Here is a 17286-nt window from a genome sequence, read left to right on the forward strand (position 1 = left end):
AACATACCCTCCATAGGATTAACATTACACCCAACTTTGAAGGCTTATAACTCTAGTTCTACCGAATGTGGGACATAATCCCCGGTCAAAATCCCCCCATCAGAGCGAAAAAGGACATAATCTTCTGCCATATGGGACAAAATCCCCCGAAGATCCCCCCCGGCTGCGATCTGAAAAAGATTTTAATTAAATTAAATCTCTAACAGAGCCCAGTTACCCCTATGGGTGTGTTGTGGTAATATACAGTTCCTTTTAAGCTAAAAAAATAACGATAACGAAAGCGAAAACTCCGGCCACAACTACTACTAGTACTATTACTACTACGGCTCGGGCCAAACTAAGAGCCTCATCGTGTACTAGATTACTCCGCCCCTATTTACTCGATCCCCACGTTTTTAGTATCGATGGATGGGGGGGGGCAAATAGGACTATAACATACTCAAAGGACATCCCCGTATCTTTAGTAGAACAAGAGTTATGAGCCTCCAAAGTTTAGTGTAATGCTAATCCTACGGAGGGTATGTTTTATTTAACATTTACCTTAATTACTCGGCCCCTGTTTACTCGAACCTCAAGTTTTTACTTTTGTTGGATGGGGGGCAAATAGGACTATAACATACTCGAAGCACATACTCGTATCTCTAATATAACCAGAGTAATGAGCCTCCAAAATTTGGGTGTAAGGCTATTCCTATGGAGGGTATGTTTTATTTAACATTTTGCTTAATTACTTGGCCCCTGTTTACTCGATCCCCAAGTTTTTAGTATGGTTGGATGGGGGACAAATAGGACTATGTGGCTACTATTATGGCCCAGCTCTTGGGTCATCTTGTTTTTTGTTTGTTTTTTTTTTTTTTTTTTATTTTGAAAAACAAAATAACGGAGTCGCTTGTCAAAACTTGGAACATCGCCCACGCAGTCAGGCCCTGATTGCGAGGCCCTATGGCAAGTTATATAGCTAGAACATTATCTGATTGATTAAGCAGATTGTATAATCCTGACTTGGAAACCGCGTGCTATAGCGTTGAAAGCTATACCCCCGATTCGTAATTATAAAACGTTGGGATATTTACGGAAATTCGCTTACAAACATTTGTGATTTGGTCCAATGATATTACTAAAACCGGAATCGCTTAAAATAAACAAGTTTTGCAATTGCGTGAACGTTAAATATTTTTTACAAAACCTCCATGCAGCTGCTAAGGAAAACGTTTATTTTGTTAACTACTCATTGTTTCATTTGACACTTTGGGGGAATCTCGTCTAGATTTTACAAGCTTATTCGAGTATATTTTTGGAGTTAAGGGCCCATTAAACCTACAGTAGAATTAGGTCAAATTTAAGCAATAATCTCAAGAGTTATTGTCTAATTTACTTTCACTTTTGGAAGGAAACGTAATACGGAAGATGTTTTTCCCCGCCAATAATATTCTGACCGCGCCAAAAGTTTTCTAAGGGGAATTATACCGATGGCAAGCGACTTTCGACCTGGTTCAGCAAAAACTGGCGCCAAGTTCTTTTACTCTCTCTCTCTCAATTTTACGGGAACTAGTCCCCGTATTCTTATAATATGGCTCGTAAAACAGTTAACGTTGAAACGACGTAAAAATTTCACATGGTGGAAAAACTAAAATCAAACACGTTGTCGCGTTTTAAAATTATGAAAAAGCATTCTGACGTTTAAGCAACACTATTGTTTTGCTAATTTGCATATTCTTGGCGGGCTTTTCTTTGTAACTGATGCCAGAATTTAGTGTCGCTGGAAAGAGGAGAAGTGGGACCATTACCACTTCAAATTATTTCTACGAATTACTTATATAAAATTAAGATTACTGAAATTCCAAAACTCCTCAATGACGGAGATAACTAAGGTGAATCTCTGCTAGGAATGCATACAGTTACAAGGAATCACTGTTCCATCATAGTCCCCGTGTTAATTTCTATGCTAGTTTTGTGGGCCGGGCCTGACAACTTTTTATCCGTCACGCCTCACAATTCGGACTCAATGATTGAGTTCCAAGGCGTGCAAGATGCGAGACGCAGCGAAATACACTATTCGCCGGGTAAAATTCATCATACAGAATTATTAATCCATAGCTTTTATATAAAATCTGCTTAGATAAGTTGAGAAAATGGCTACACAATGATTCCAATTAGCTGTATGTATTTTTTCGACCTCTATATACATCCAACAATCGCTTCGGACAACAAAACCAACCCTAGAGACTCCCCAAAAATCGTAACGCCGTACGATATAGTTTTCAAAGATTACCAGCTAGAAAAGCCAGCTTTGAAGACATTTTTCTTTTCTTTCGAAAGATGATTTTATGTCCTATAGGAAGAGATGAGAATCCTATCCTATTTTCCCCTCAAACTCAAACCTCTCGTAGTGAGCGAGTTTTTGTATAAGACAAAGTCCCAAAGAGCTAGCAGAAGAGGAAAGTTTATATTTAGATTTCCTCACCACCACCACCACCACCATCCATTCCACATGATCCCCTTCCTTCTGCAGTTCTGGCTGGGGCAAACTGTAAAACTTGGAGGCGCGGAGTAGTAAGATTCATCCCTCTAAAACTACAGACTCCAAGCGGTTTTTAGTCTGCGAGCTTAGGCCTAAAAGTTTTGCACCCTTCGTAAGTTTTTCTTCTTCTTTTTCAGAATCAGAACGTCCTCAAAATAACCAAAAAAAAAAACCTTCCAGAAATTGTGGAAAAACCTCTGGCAAGAATTTCTCCAGTAGATAGCTAGCCCTCTTGAACCAAAGAAGCCTTTAAGCCTAAGCTCCAAATTATTTTAAAAAGTTTAAATAATCGCGCGTCGCTTGTGGATTTAACCCTTTGAATTAATTCGATTAAATTAAATTAAATATGGCATCGGAAGAGCGCGTAACTGTCAAACTCTTGGGCGGAAGTCCATGGGGTTTTCGTTTAACCGGTGGTGCTGGAACTGGACAACCTTTGGTCGTCAGCAAGGTAACTTTCAAAGTATTATCTTATCTATCTCGTAATTGCGCGAACTAGCTAACTCTTTTTGGACTAATGCCCGGGAAAATGTTAGATTTGTATAATAGATTGGCCCAGCCAAATTTGTTAACATTTTATATATATCGTCCCATGTATTGCGCCTTATCCAGCTATACACGAATAGTTTATTCTCTACCATGAATATTGATAAACAGACTTTGTGCATACCGCTTAAACATAATATAATTTGCGTGACTGACAAAAGTTACATACATTGCGTTTTGTTTTCGAATGATTCATGGTGTCTTTGCACTGGTTTTAAGCTGCGATTCAATATTATTGGTAGTATTTTAAAAATTCTTCACGGTACTACTACAACTACTACTACCACCGAGTTTTAAAAAGTTAAAAGGCGGGTGAAATTGTGCCAATGTAAGCGTAATTCTTAATTTTCAAAAGATGGTGGCGCAAATACAGACTTTAAGGAGACTCGAGTCTAGCGTAATGTAGTTTTAATTCATACGCGACAGAGATGTCTCGAATATAATTAGTTAGAATGAGGTTAATATTCAATTGATGATCTATTTTAATGTTGTTAATTGATTATACGAGTGGTATGCCTTGTTAACAACTTCAAATTTTCATTAAATTCAATGCAACAATTATTATTACTTTAAAATAACTGCCTTGTGTCGTCTGTTTAGTTTCATTAACGAACCATGTCTTCAAAGTACAAACAACGTCATTATGACGTTTCAAACCATAATAAAAAAAACTACTATATCATATCCAAGGTCGTAATTTAGCCAATACAACAACAACACTGGATCCTCATTACGTAATATTTAAATCAGAAAATTAAATACGAATAAGCTAGCATTAAAGAAAAAAAGTCAAAAGACGTTATGAACTTGTCACATTTCATTAGACTTAAAACTCGACGCGAATTTGGTGTGTAAACAAGTTAAAAGTACTTCATTTAGACATCGCGGTAATCCACGAAAACGGAAAGAAGATACTTTTGGCGTTTATTAGTGTAAATATAAAAAAACTATCCCAAGCGGCATCAGTTGGTTCTTATTATTCAACACCCTTTCGGTGGATTTGAAATAAACCACATGGCGGTTTAAGAAATTTTAAATTAAACATTGGGTTTAGAGTTAGGCTTTTGATACCTTGAATCTTCCGGGCGTTCTCCGGGCTAGCGGGGATTAAAAATAGACCAACAACTTAGACTTAAAGGCCGAGGTTCAAAGAAAAGAGTTCTATAGGCAAACTGAAAACCGAGCATCGAACCATGGACTACGTATAGAAGGAGAGGTACACCTCACATTTTTCGCTCTCGTGGCCTCGTCCCCAAAGACTTTAAACTATAAACACCCAACATATTGATTACCACTCCTTCTAAACGTCCTCCCAGTTTGAATCAATATTGGGTCATCGCGCGGTCAGAGTTCCAGCTGTTATGGTCCTATTTTTGACGCAATTTAATCTGCAAATCGTTAATTCGATGCTAGGTTATCAGAATTATATTCCCTGGATCTCGCCCTTTAAAAGTTAAATGTTTGCGAATGAAAGAATTTGAAACATTTGGTAAATTGTTTTTGTTTTTCTTAAACTTTAGATTCGACGAAAAAGCAAAGCCCAACATCAACTGAAAGAAGGCGACTTCATATTGGGAATTAACGGGGTCAAATGTCAAACTTTGACCTACGATGAAGCCATGAATATTGTCGATGCCGCCACGGATAGTTTAATCATTGAAGTACTCAGGTATGAACGTTGATTATTTAATTAATTAACGTTAATTATTTTGCGTTTCCGCAATAACGCTAATCTTTACCAGGCTTGCCCTAAAAAATCTCGTACCCTTTTTCAAATGAAAATAAGCAATATTAGGGAACATATTTTGGAGCCCCTTTAAACGTGTTTGAAGCTGTGCTTTCACAGATATAATAACGCCTTTTAAGGCTAATATCCCCTCTGATATTGTATGGTTTTACATACATGGTTTTAGAGATAAAAGGGTTTAAAAACAATACTCTTTTTCATTAACTATAAAGTTAAGAAGTTAAAACATACATAAATCGACAGTAAAGCAAGCAGTGTCGTTAAAAGAAAAGACTCCGACAAAGCTGTTTTCTTTGGCTTACGAAACGCTAGGCTAATTCGTTTACAATATTTTTTTCGCTGAGTTGGACAAAATGTTGTTCAAAACCTTGAGTTTGCGAATGTTTCTCTTAATCTCTTAATGTTCTTTCGAACACTTCATTTTATAATTAAACTCACTTTACGTTACGAAGTCAGTGTAGTTGGAAGAGAAAAAATTCCAACCATTGTCAAAAAGGGTTCCGACTATCTCTATAGCCTTTGACTCGGTTACTCGCAACGTTCAAGATAAAGGCCAAGGATTAAGAGAACTCAGAAACTTGGTTTTCGAATCGTCTATTAATAGTCTTTAAACTAAGACGGGAAACGTTCTATATCAGTTCTAAATTAAAAGGCATCCCCTTCTAATAGTAACTTATTTCTTGGCCTAGATTCGAGATTCGGAATTAAACAGCTACGTTTAATTTTCATTGTTTTCTATATGGTACCACGACCACGTAGAACACAAGAGAGATTTATTGCCAAAAAATTCTTTCTTAGGTCCCTATATTTTAAAGAAATCAGCCATGCCCAATTAACAAACACTTCAAGGCCTAAATTAAACAGACTATACGTTGGGACGATTCAAGGTTTTTTTAGTGACGTGTAACTTCCGATGAAACACGTGACGCGCAACATCTTGAAGGTATCGCTAATTTTATGCAGCGATGAAGAACTCATATAACATTACTTATTACTACCAGGAATACATACACCTACTAGGAATAATTGCGCAAACATTTTCACTCAACGTATCTAGGGCGGGCTTTATGGTAAAACGTAGATTAATCATTACGTACGTATGACGAATTTTAAATCGCGAGTAATCTATCTCGCTGCCGGTTACCCCTTGAACGCGCGTTTGACCCCACGTTGCTAACCACAAATGAATCAGAGTTATATCGAAAGACGTAAAAATTATGACGAGTGACGGATGGTAAGTTCTCAAGCCCAGCCGACAAAACCCGCATAGAAATTAACAAGGAACATAAGGGGGCTAAATTATTCCAACAGGGTTCGTACAAAATTTTTGGAATGAAATTCCCTGACTTTTCCAGGTTTTCCCTGACTAAATTCCACAAATTTCCCTGACCATATGCAATAACTTACAAGGCGTAAATATATGAAAACCAATCAAAATTCACTCGAATCATTTTTGCACGAGTTGTCATTGTTATAAAAATAAGCCAATTAATTCGTTTAAATTTAACCATAAGTAAATCATAAATAACCGGAGCGAGCGAAGCGAGCTCCGCGAATTTGGGGTTCTGCTCAAGTCTCAGACAACACTTTTTTGGTCACCCTTATACTGTTATCCAGACTATCAATTTCCCACCAATATATTTTCCCTGACATTTCCCTGACTTTTTAGGCACATTTTCAATTTCCCTGACTTTTCCCTGACCTTTTAGGCCCATTTTCAATTTCCCTGACTTTTCCAGGTCGTGTACGAACCCTGTCCAATTAGATGTATGAATCCCTGTTATTACTAAGTATAATTTTGTATTTTCAAGCTACTGAGCACATTTTTCCGATGTTGCAACTAAAATGATTAAATAAATCAACTATATATTGTACAGGTTACAGTCTAGCGCATTTATAGACAGCCCAGATGGACTATTTTAGCATAGGGTTAATATTTTATGAAAATGAAATGACGCCGGTACATTGTCGGCTTTTTAAGACAGTTCACGCGCTAGTCGGCACATTGTTCTTACGGAGAGAGAAGGGGACAGACTATAATATCTTGTTTTTGGCACCACAAGTCGCGTATGTTGTCGGAATTCGCATCGGGACAAGTGCCAAAATGGCTGTAAGATGCGGTGGTTACGTGAGGGGTGTCTCGGGCGGGCAATTTTAAAATCTAAACTTTTTTTTTCTTGTTACCGCTAGATTAGACTTAGCATGGGTAAAGACGTTATATGTTAAGTTTTAAAGTTGAGTTGCCGAGTTCAAAGGAAGGCCTTTTAGTCTCGGGCGCCCTCCCGCGTTCGTTGCACGCGCCAGAATCAGAAAATCAAGGTGAAACTCTGTAACATCGTTGTCTAACCAAGGTTCTAACCAGGGGCCGTCGGGTTCCTTTATATCAATATATTCCCAATGGAATCCGGTTTAAAAAACCTCATCAATGTGTTGCGACCAATGGAAAAATCCCTATTTTCCGTGGCAATTATGGACCAACGATCGAGTTATTGAGGAGTCATTCGAAGAAATCGCGATAGTCATGGGAGGATTGGGACCATGGACCCAAACTATGGCGGCCCTAAGAAGGGCATGGGCACGCGTTTCGATGGTTCCCTTAATGTGCGGGGTTCTGGCTGTCGTACTCTTTTCGGCAATGGTCTTTACGACAATACGAAATTTTCGAAAATTGAAAAAAACGAAGGAAGACAAGTCGAAAAGGTAAAAATAGTAAATATTTGACAATTATTATATATACCAATGATTGGCAATGTTTCGATTAAATTGGTAAGATAATCTCCCCAGGTATTAAAACCTGTCAAAAAAAGGCTTAATTAGTTACCAATTAACGACCAATTAGGTACGGTGACGTACGCTTCGTTTCATCTAAAAGTTCGCCGACTTTTACATATTTTTCTATTGCCAAAATTTAATTTTTTTCGTTTTTTCCCCCAACTTTTTCTGAAAGATGGTTTTACATTGGGGCTCTTTTGCCAAATTATCACGGTAACGGCATCTTAAATTCCACAAACTCTTAAACCATTCTATTTGCGTGGGTTTATCAAACTTTAATCTTCTTCAATCCCAAAATTTGAATTAAAAAAAATATATATATATACAAAACCATCCCATAATATCATAAGAAAAGAAAAACTTCAAACAAATTTCGTATTTAACATCGTAATTAGCGAAATTTACCCCCTTAATATTCCCCTCGTAATTGTCCCACGAAACATATCGTAGTGGGAAGTATAATGGGCGTTCCTCAACAGAAAATAAAACGGTCTAAAACTTTCTTTTGGAATAGCAAACTAAATCTTGGAGTCGTCATACAAGTTGATGCGGTTGAAGAGCATGCGGGGTTCAATTTTAGGCCTAAAAGCGTACGGCACTTAAAAAGTAGGAAGTAACTGTATGAAGCACCGGGGTTTTAAAAATAAAAGCAATGACGTTGCTCAGCTCAGACATTATATTCCAGGGCTGGCATTTTTGAAGGAAAATAGTTCCCCTCTTAGTTACTAAAATTAGGTAATCTTCGAGAGACGACAAGAGTTGTTGAATTCGTTGAATGAACATTTCTGAGACGGTGCATGGATATCTTCATTTTTTTTTCAATATACATATACCACCTGCTACAAAAGTAGCTACAATTATAAGCTATTTATTCATAGGTAATTAAAGTATTACGTTTCATATTTTCAGAGCTAAGGCCGGAAAGGAAAATGTAGCGCCTATTCAAGCGGCGTTACCTCAAGTTCCTCAACCTCAGCAACAGCCTCAACGCGTCATAACGAAAACCCAAGAAGCAAATACGCCACTCAACGAAAAAGAGAATTATAGCGTAGTGGAAAACTCAACCAAGGTATATCGTTTGATGTTTCAGTCCTATAAGTTCTGTGAATTTAAATAGAAGGTGAAATGAAATTAATCTATTTGACACAGACCTTCGTGGAAGATCAAAGGTTGCAGTCATCAACAATCCAGCAACAGCAAAGAAGCATTCAAGAAAGCGCAACGACTCAAATCGAACAAAAAATAACGACCAATAACAATAATACCGACGCCCCTAAGTCTTCATTCTTCCCCCAAACAAAATTTTCTGTTCCCAAACCGGCCGAAATGGTGGCCAATCAAGAATCGACTGTTCAGCAATTTCAACAGCAGATTCAGCAAACGCAATTTCAACAACAGATTCAGCAAACGCAACAGACGCAATTCTACCAGGAACATTTTCAACATCCGCAATTTCAAACCCCTCAAAAACCACACTCTCCGATTCAACAAGTCCAGCCTCCAATTCAGCACCCAGAGTTTCCGCCTCCTCAAAGCCCGAGGCAAACGCAACCGCAAGCGCCACAATTACAGCAATTGCCGCCCGAACCTTTGTATCAAACGCCGCCACAGCAAATTCAACAACAACCGTCACCGAAACAGCTATTTCAACCACAACCTCCATCCCAACAGCAACCTTCCCCCCAACAACAAGCCCCACCGCAACAGCTATTTCAACCACAACCTGTACCCCAACAGCAACCTTCACCCCAACAACAAGCCCCACCGCAACATAAACTCCAGCAACAACCGCCGATTGAACCGTTGTTTCAATTATCACAGCCGCAATTTCAACTACCACCATCAATTGGTCCCACATTCAACGCCAAAACTTCATTACTGTCGTCATTACCGGGACCTAAACCGTTCCAGGCACCCGGCGGAAACCTGGGAGGTCAAGAGAAGGTTGTCAGTTTCGAACAGACATCGGACGACAAACATTTCCACCAATTAAAAACCGAAGCAACTAGACAGAAAACCGACAACTCAGAAACCCAGACGTTTATAAGAGAGGAACAGTCCTACACCCGGGATGGAGGAGGGTTGGAAACCACGCCCTCTAATCAGGACAACGAACCGGAAATCGATTCTAAACCATCAAAACCTGTCTCCTCTATTATACAAGATCTTGAGGAAGCTACCAGGGACTTCAATAGAGTCGCTGAAGCTATGAGTTCATCCAGTATATCAAACGTTTCAAAATCCATCGAATCAAGTTTGTTCCAAGTGTCCAAGTTAGAATCAAAGGACACAACTAGCACCGAGAGCCATATGTGGAGGCCAACCTCGCCGATTTTTAACGAACCCATTGAGCCACCCAGTGAATTCAGAGGTGGTCAAAGTGCCCAGAAGGATTCCGTTAACGTTCAGGTAAGACCCACGCATGCGTTTATAATAAAATATACTCCTGATGACGTCATAAAACAACAAACGCTGCATGGTACGCGTAAGAATCGAATTAGAAGGGTTTATTGCACTCCCAAAAATATGGGCTCTAATCCAAAATGAACCTGTCCTAAGGCACCGCTATGAGTCTATATTTGTATAATAATTGCCAAGGGTTTCGCTTCCTTCCGAATGAAAAACGAAAAAGAAATGGAATTTGTGGGCGAGTTCCGAGACAAATCTCAAGGTCTTTGTCTGGTCTAAGTGAAGAGACTTGAATCTTCAGCTACTGTAGTCTATAGTCTATAGTCCTAGCTCTCACGGTTCTATTTTTGAACCAGGGAGTCATATTTTCAGGATTAAATCCCCCCACGCTCATTCAAAAAAAGAGATCATGGTACGCAATTTCACGGAAGATATAACCTTTTTCTCAATCTTTATCTTCCATTTCAAAGTTCCAGATTTAATTTTGGTAAATGGTTATCAACTATTTTTAGAACTGTCCGGGAAATAATATCCCAAAGACACGAGGAAAATTCTGCAATTTGAAGTAATCATTTACTATAAGTTTCTAAGATACCTAAGTGTGACATTTCAAATACGTTTGTAATGTTACCGCCTTAGTAAGAGATATAGTTTGAGAACGACGCCAGAATAAGTTAGCGAGGTTTTGCTTTTGACGAGAATAGATGACGTTTCACTTACGTTACTCAACGACTAGCTCTCAGTAACCCGTGTCAAGCTTGCGTAATTACTTATATTAATGGTATTTACTGATAAATGGTAATGATAGTAAAAATGTATAGCCATTCAAGATTGAACCTGGAATTAACTTCGAAAATTACGACTTGGGTTTACCATCAGCGCAACCCCTAATTTTACCCAATCATGACCTACAAATACGAATGGGTTATTTAATCACCCAACCCTGTCAATTACAAGCCATTCAATCCCATAGTTCTAACCAATCAAAATCCAAGCCAACACCACCTTGGCAATCCAATCCCGTAACGTTTATCCAATTAAAACCCGCAAATACCCATTTGTAAAACTAACGATACAACCCTGATCTGGCAAATGGCAACCGTTGACGCGATCATGCTAATATCGGGGGTCAGTGTCCCCAAAACCCACTATCTTCATCTTAAGCATCTACGAATCTTTTCCTTTAAGGACCCCGGTGTATTTTCCGCTCACTCGCTTTAAAACAGAGATAGCTTTCTATTCTACCAGCTTTGCACATTTTTTTCTTCATCTTTCTTTCTTTTCGCGATGCCTACAAGTCCGTTTAACTTCTTGGAGTCAATGAAGAGATGTAGGGGGTACAAAGTAAAACGAGCTAATTCGAGACTCTATCGTAACTGATTACCCAAGAGCTCGGTACTTATCAGCTCCAATAAGTTAAACGGAAAACTCGCTAGGTCTAACGCTTTTATATTTATTTCTCTTTACGCTTCCTTCTCTTTTTCCGCATCTTCCTTATTACTTCTCCGGCGCGTCTGATTTTGCACCTTTGCCAATTTTCTCCGCTTCTTCACCTCAACCGTGAACTTTCTGGTACCCACCCCGGGGGAGGTCATCTCCGATACCCCCACTTTACTCGCTATCAAATGTACACTCTGCCGCTTCGCATCGAAATGCTTTTGTCTTTTGGTGGCTGATAACTTTAACAGTCAACCGGGGATAACAGCGTCAAGAAAGTGGCTCCTCAGGTGCCACCCAAACCTAAACAAAGGCCAATCAGCGCCCCACCTATGGATATCAATATATTTGATAGCGCTATGCAAAGTCAAATGGTAAGATAACAATAATGTCAGTTCATTTTGGAACAATTAACGTCCCAAGAATGCCAAGTTTTTCTTTCGTGTAATATACCAATTAATTATTGCACGATAATATTTTGCTTTTCTGCAGTTCTATTGTTTGAGAGTATTTTTTAATTTAATTCAACTGAAGGGATTTTGTAAGTGGAATTTAATGTGAATTGGGTTATTGGGATTAAACTACGGATCTACTTAACAAAAAAGGGGGTATATTGCGTCAAAGAACTTTGCCCTAAACAATATTAGTGACCACTAGCTGACCACACTACACTTCTAGCAAAAACATTTATCAACTCGAGTTAATGAAGGAAGGACCCTTCAGAACTTTAGTCTATTTTCCACACTATTTTTCTTCGAGGGGTAAATCACTAGTGAAATATTAAGTTTGAAAACTGAGATAGTTAATTATGAGCGCCGAAGTTTATTTGGGTGAATCCCTTGAATTCAGTGTGATTTATTATGGGATTAAAATCTCGCGAAATCTTTACTGTGGGAATCTCGTGAAATCCGAGGAATTTCACGTGATCTGATTCAATCTCACGAAATCTGAAGAAAATAGTGAAATATATGTAAAATATATTTCATGAAATATGGGGAAATAATCATAAATCAATGAAATAACCACGTGAAATCATATTTAAGAGAATCACCCAAAATTTGGTTCGATGGGATACGTAAATGACAGTGAAATTTTTTAATCTGTTGCACACGATATTCAAAAGTAATTTTCCTCTTCGATTTATGAGAGAATATAATCTTTGGATCCCTATAATCAATTAAAATTAAACGATATCTAGGTAAAATTAAACGATATCTAGGTAAAATTAAACGATATCTAGGTAAAATTAAACGATATCTAGGTAAAATTAAACGATATCTAGGTAAAATTAAACGATATCTAGGTAAAATTAAACGATATCTAGGTAAAATTAAACGATATCTAGGTAAAATTAAACGATATCTAGGTAAAATTAAACGATATCTAGGTAAAATTAAACGATATCTAGGTAAAATTAAATTTGGGGTCATTAACCTCGTGAAACGATTCTAATCTGATTCATGAGGGGCATGCCTAACGATAAATGAGTGTAAATAGAGTTAAAATCCAATTAGAAAGACACACCAAGATCCATTATTGCTATTTCTTGCCAACGTGAACGCCAGAAACCTTCAAGTAATGATAAACATAATGACATCATCTATTCCCCCAAGGCCACTACTATGACTGGTCCATTCAAAACACACAAATCTCAACTGAAAATATATGGGAATTCCCTTTAAAAAATGTTCACTTTCCAACGAGTTACGGTCCGGACCTAATATTATCTAAGCTTCAAAACTCTACCAAGCAGAAAAAAAAGACTTGAAACATCGGAGATGTCATGTATATAGCTACCTGCCAGTGGTGTCTCTGTATTTACGCCAACAGTACATTGCCATAAAGTAAAGGAAAAAAACTTAGGGACCAGAAAAAAAATATATCTATGGCACACACGAAGCCCGTATAATTTAAATCTATTTTTAAGTCCCTTTGGCATGAGAAGTTACACTGAAGTTACGTGTAGTGACTCCGAGCCATGGGAATGCCTGGGTATCCCGGTTCTAAGGGGCTGTTTCGAAGAATCGAGCCAACTTTCTCCGATGAACAGTCGTAATCATTCGCGGAACACTGGATATATTTTTCACTGTATTTAAATTAATTCATTAATTAGCATAAATCAATGAACTTATAATAATAACCGTAAGTAGATATTTAACTGTGGAAATTGCTTATTATCACTATTACTAAAAACCGTTTGCATTTTAAGCAAAGTTTCGATAGAAAAACTTGGTATTTCATTTGCTAATTAATATTACTAGGGGTATACTTAGATATTATCTGTCCTAACAATGTAATTGTTACCAGTATTTTGGCTAATTTTGTAGTAATTGCAAGCAGTATTTTGCGGTTAATTTCGAATTAATTTCAATCGGTATTTTCATTTATTTGGTATTATTTTAAACAGCATTTTGCAGTTAATTTCGCAATAATTTCAAACAGTATTTTGCGGTTAATTTCGTAGTAATTTCGAACAGTATTTTGCAGTTAATTTCGTAGTAATTTCGAACAGTATTTTGCAGTTAATTTCGTAGTAATTTCAAACAGTATTTTGCAGTTAATTTCGTAGTAATTTCAAACCAGTATTTTGCAGTTAATTTTGTAGTAATTTCGAACAGTATTTTGCAGTTAATTTCGTATTAATTTCAAACCAGTATTTTGCGGTTAATTTCGTAGTAATTTCAACCAGTCCCATAAATTAACAAAACTACTGAATAAAATTTTGGGAAAAGTGCCAATCTAAGTCAAACAAATGTGGGCCCCTTTTTTCCGTAAACATGACAGTAAAGGACGTTTTTTCGCGCGAGATTTCACAATCCTGAACATTTTAAAAATTGTAGTAAACACAGATTTTCCTTCATTTTCATTTACAGTCGTCGAGTCAACGCTTTGAGAGTAGCACCAAAAGCGAATTTAACGAATCAAAAACTACCAGCGTGTCAACTTCGGAATTCTATAGTTCAAGTTCCGCCACAAACGCTTATCAACCTTCACCCGAAGCGGACGAAATGGGTTCGACATCTCTACTAAACAGACGAAGTAAGTAAGAGCGCCCGAAAAAGCATTAAAAGATCATTTCAACTGTATTAAGCCTAAATTGATCAATTAAATTCGGCAAACTAATCAGGGAAAATGTACACTTCGTCGAGTTTCTACGAGGAACCGGGCCAAATTTACCCGACGGTTGAGGAACAGGTGGAACTATGCCGTAAAATCGCGGATTCTTTATCAGCTGATACCAATAAGAAATCAAAAGGCGCCAATATGTTTTATAAGAGGGTCAAAAGGTCGCACAAATGGATCCACGAGTGTGAGTTAATATTTTTTATTTAAATTTGAAAGACGTTTCCGTATAGCGAATGTCTCGCGCCTCTTGCCAATTGCATTGAGGTAGGCGGTGGTTAAATTTCGGTGATGTTGCCAAATATTTAGACAGGCTGGCACTTTATATAGAACAAGTATCATTTTACTTCTGGTTTCGTGGATTAACAAAACACAAGTCTGCCCATTTAACCAAATGATCGAATAGAAACGAACTGTCTTAAGTATTAGGGAATTCTTCGATAATTAAACTTTAATCTAAATTAATTTAATCAATATCCGTTGTTGTATTAAACCCATGACTACTCATTAACAAATGATTACATCCACGATCCAATTACAGCCGGGCACGACGCTTATTCGAGCGACGGTGGTACCACGGACACTGAACAGGAAATACAAACGCCGGATCTGGCTTCTGCCCCCTATATTAAAGTCAGCAAAGGTCCGCCCAAATTGAAACTCATAATGGCGCCCAGAGAAATTGTCGACATGCAAAAACTGAGGTCATCGGGTCAACTAGTCAACGAACACAACGTGGTCAGTCCCGACATCTGCATGGACATTGTCCGGGACTTGAATTCGCCTTGCGGAAGAGGCGCGGCCCTTTTCGCCAAGAGGAAACAAAGGGCCGAAGATTGGGTAGTAGACGAAGAAAAGGTCAAAGCCAAAACCGAGGCTCGAAAAGCTTCAATGGCCAGTTTGGAACAACTATCCGACGTATTCCCACCACCAGTGGCCGTCAACCCCCGCGTAAAATTGATTAAAAGTCCTTGGGAAGCGGCCATGGAATCGCCAATTGGAAGTTGCGACGCCGCTTTCGTCGAATTGCCCCCCGTTGTGGGTAATTTTATGGCTCACTCTATTATACAAGCTGCCGAAAATAAATTGGCAACTACCAGCCCGGATGGATTTGATCCATCCATGGAATATCATCCGCCTGGAAATAAGCAACCGGAACCAATCTACAAGCCAGTGGCTCCGGTTAGCATCGATATCTATCGACCAAAAGCACCGAAAGGTTGGAAGGGAACAACTCAAGGTAAGATAATAATAACGGTAGCTCCTTATTTTAGAATCATCCCCAACTTAACCCTTTGATATCGTTTTGGCGCAGTAAGCGTCCCGACAAACAGGGTCGAACCCGAATTGGCGCCATTCGCGCCCCAAGCCGCGCAACCCACGGTAACATCCGAAGAAGCCCACCAACAAATGTCGCGAATTCCAACTACAGCTCCGCGACCCCTTTCTTTCCACGACTTCAATACCATCCCTCGTTCGTGGACAAAGGTCAAATCGAACCCTCCGAACAGAACTGCTTCTTTCAGACCAGTCCAACCGCCAAGCACCACTTTCTAAAGCCTAAATACCTATTATTTAATTTAAAATTATTTAAAAAATCCATCCATCGCGGTTTAAATTCGATATTTGAGAGCTTGATAAAATGAAATATGGTGCTTTGCCCAGCAAGGATGGAAACTTAACATTAAAGTGTTTCGATTTTTTTTAAAAAAAAAGCGTGTATGTGTGGGACAATTCTTCAACAAAAAAAAAATGTGTCTTATGTTATTTTTTTTTTCTGTCGTAAAATTGAGCTGTGATCATGACAACGCTGTACATAAGTCGGTGCAATATCTCTTAATTGTACATGTGAAATGTATGTACCGGATTTAAGTCACCTCCCCCCCCCACGTGTGAAAATAGATCAAATTAGACTAATTGGAAAATCTGTCTATTACAGAAAATTGGTCAATTATTCTTATAAAATAAGTCATAGCTTAGGTACCTTCTGAACTGTCAAAAATTAAAAATTCCCCCAATTCCCAAGTATTAACGCAAAGTTATTATTTTAAATTATTGTTTAAATTTTTTTCTGATAATTTATCTATCGCGTTTGGTACGTACATGACGTAACTAACTGACTACTTATTTTCTTCGTGTATTTCTTGTATAAAAGTTTAATAAACGGCCCGTATACGTTAAGCAGCTATAAAAGTCACCAATTAACCATACTAGGTATATTATCATTCTACTATGGTATAACAATCCTATTTTCCTAACCCTTTTTCTTTGCTGAATTATATAGATTTCGAAAAATTATTTCCTAATTAAACGGGAGTGTGTCGGAATTATAAATTTGATCTCTATATATCTTCTGTTATTATCATGTAGAAATAGTCCGATTTATTGATTAAATAAATTTCATTTGCTTGGGAGATATCTACTACTTCCAGTTTCTTTTTGTTGAAATATAGATTTGGAAAAGAACATCGTGTTATAACAGGGTTCATATAATTTTTGGATAACCGATTTCACTGAGTTTTCCAGACTTTTTCATAGTTGAAGCAAGAAGTGATATCTAGTTTATTAGGGAGAAGGTATAAATTCACTACATTTTCAGCTTTATCTCCAGTCCAAACAAACGTAAGTCCGGAGTTAATCCCCGCTTCTAAATTACAACCAGCATCTCATTGGTTCTTGAAAACTCACGTCAGCGCGACGCGAATGCCGAAAATTACGTATTTTCCCACTG

The 17286-nt window shown here is 38.0% G+C and overlaps 2 protein-coding genes across 4 annotated transcripts in view; one reads left to right on the plus strand and one right to left on the minus strand.

Moving 5' to 3' along the window:
- Positions 1-17286, minus strand: part of Sar1 (Secretion-associated Ras-related 1) — a 40814-nt gene that overhangs the window by 22862 nt on the left and 666 nt on the right. The window lies entirely within an intron of this gene.
- LOC149651737 (uncharacterized) lies at positions 2491-16969 on the plus strand. Of its 3 annotated transcripts, XM_089848767.1 has the most exons (10): positions 2491-2633; positions 2702-2972; positions 4588-4736; positions 8496-8655; positions 8736-9995; positions 11684-11806; positions 14306-14471; positions 14560-14742; positions 15097-15795; positions 15871-16969. In XM_089848767.1, the coding sequence occupies exons 2-10, from the start codon at positions 2868-2870 to the stop codon at positions 16110-16112; spliced, it is 3087 nt and encodes a 1028-aa protein (XP_089704893.1). In that variant the 5' UTR covers positions 2491-2633; positions 2702-2867; the 3' UTR covers positions 16113-16969. The 3 variants fall into 3 exon arrangements, with proteins under 3 accessions (XP_089704893.1, XP_089704892.1, XP_089704894.1); XM_089848766.1 differs by lacking the exons at positions 2491-2633; positions 2702-2972; positions 4588-4736 and adding an exon at positions 6648-7514; XM_089848768.1 differs by lacking the exons at positions 2491-2633; positions 2702-2972; positions 4588-4736; positions 11684-11806 and adding an exon at positions 6648-7514.

Source organism: Phalangium opilio, unplaced genomic scaffold (assembly GCF_054372755.1).
Source record: "Phalangium opilio isolate 3A_F unplaced genomic scaffold, DU_Popi_V2 ptg000082l_1, whole genome shotgun sequence".
In the NCBI taxonomy this organism is placed as follows: domain Eukaryota; kingdom Metazoa; phylum Arthropoda; class Arachnida; order Opiliones; family Phalangiidae; genus Phalangium; species Phalangium opilio.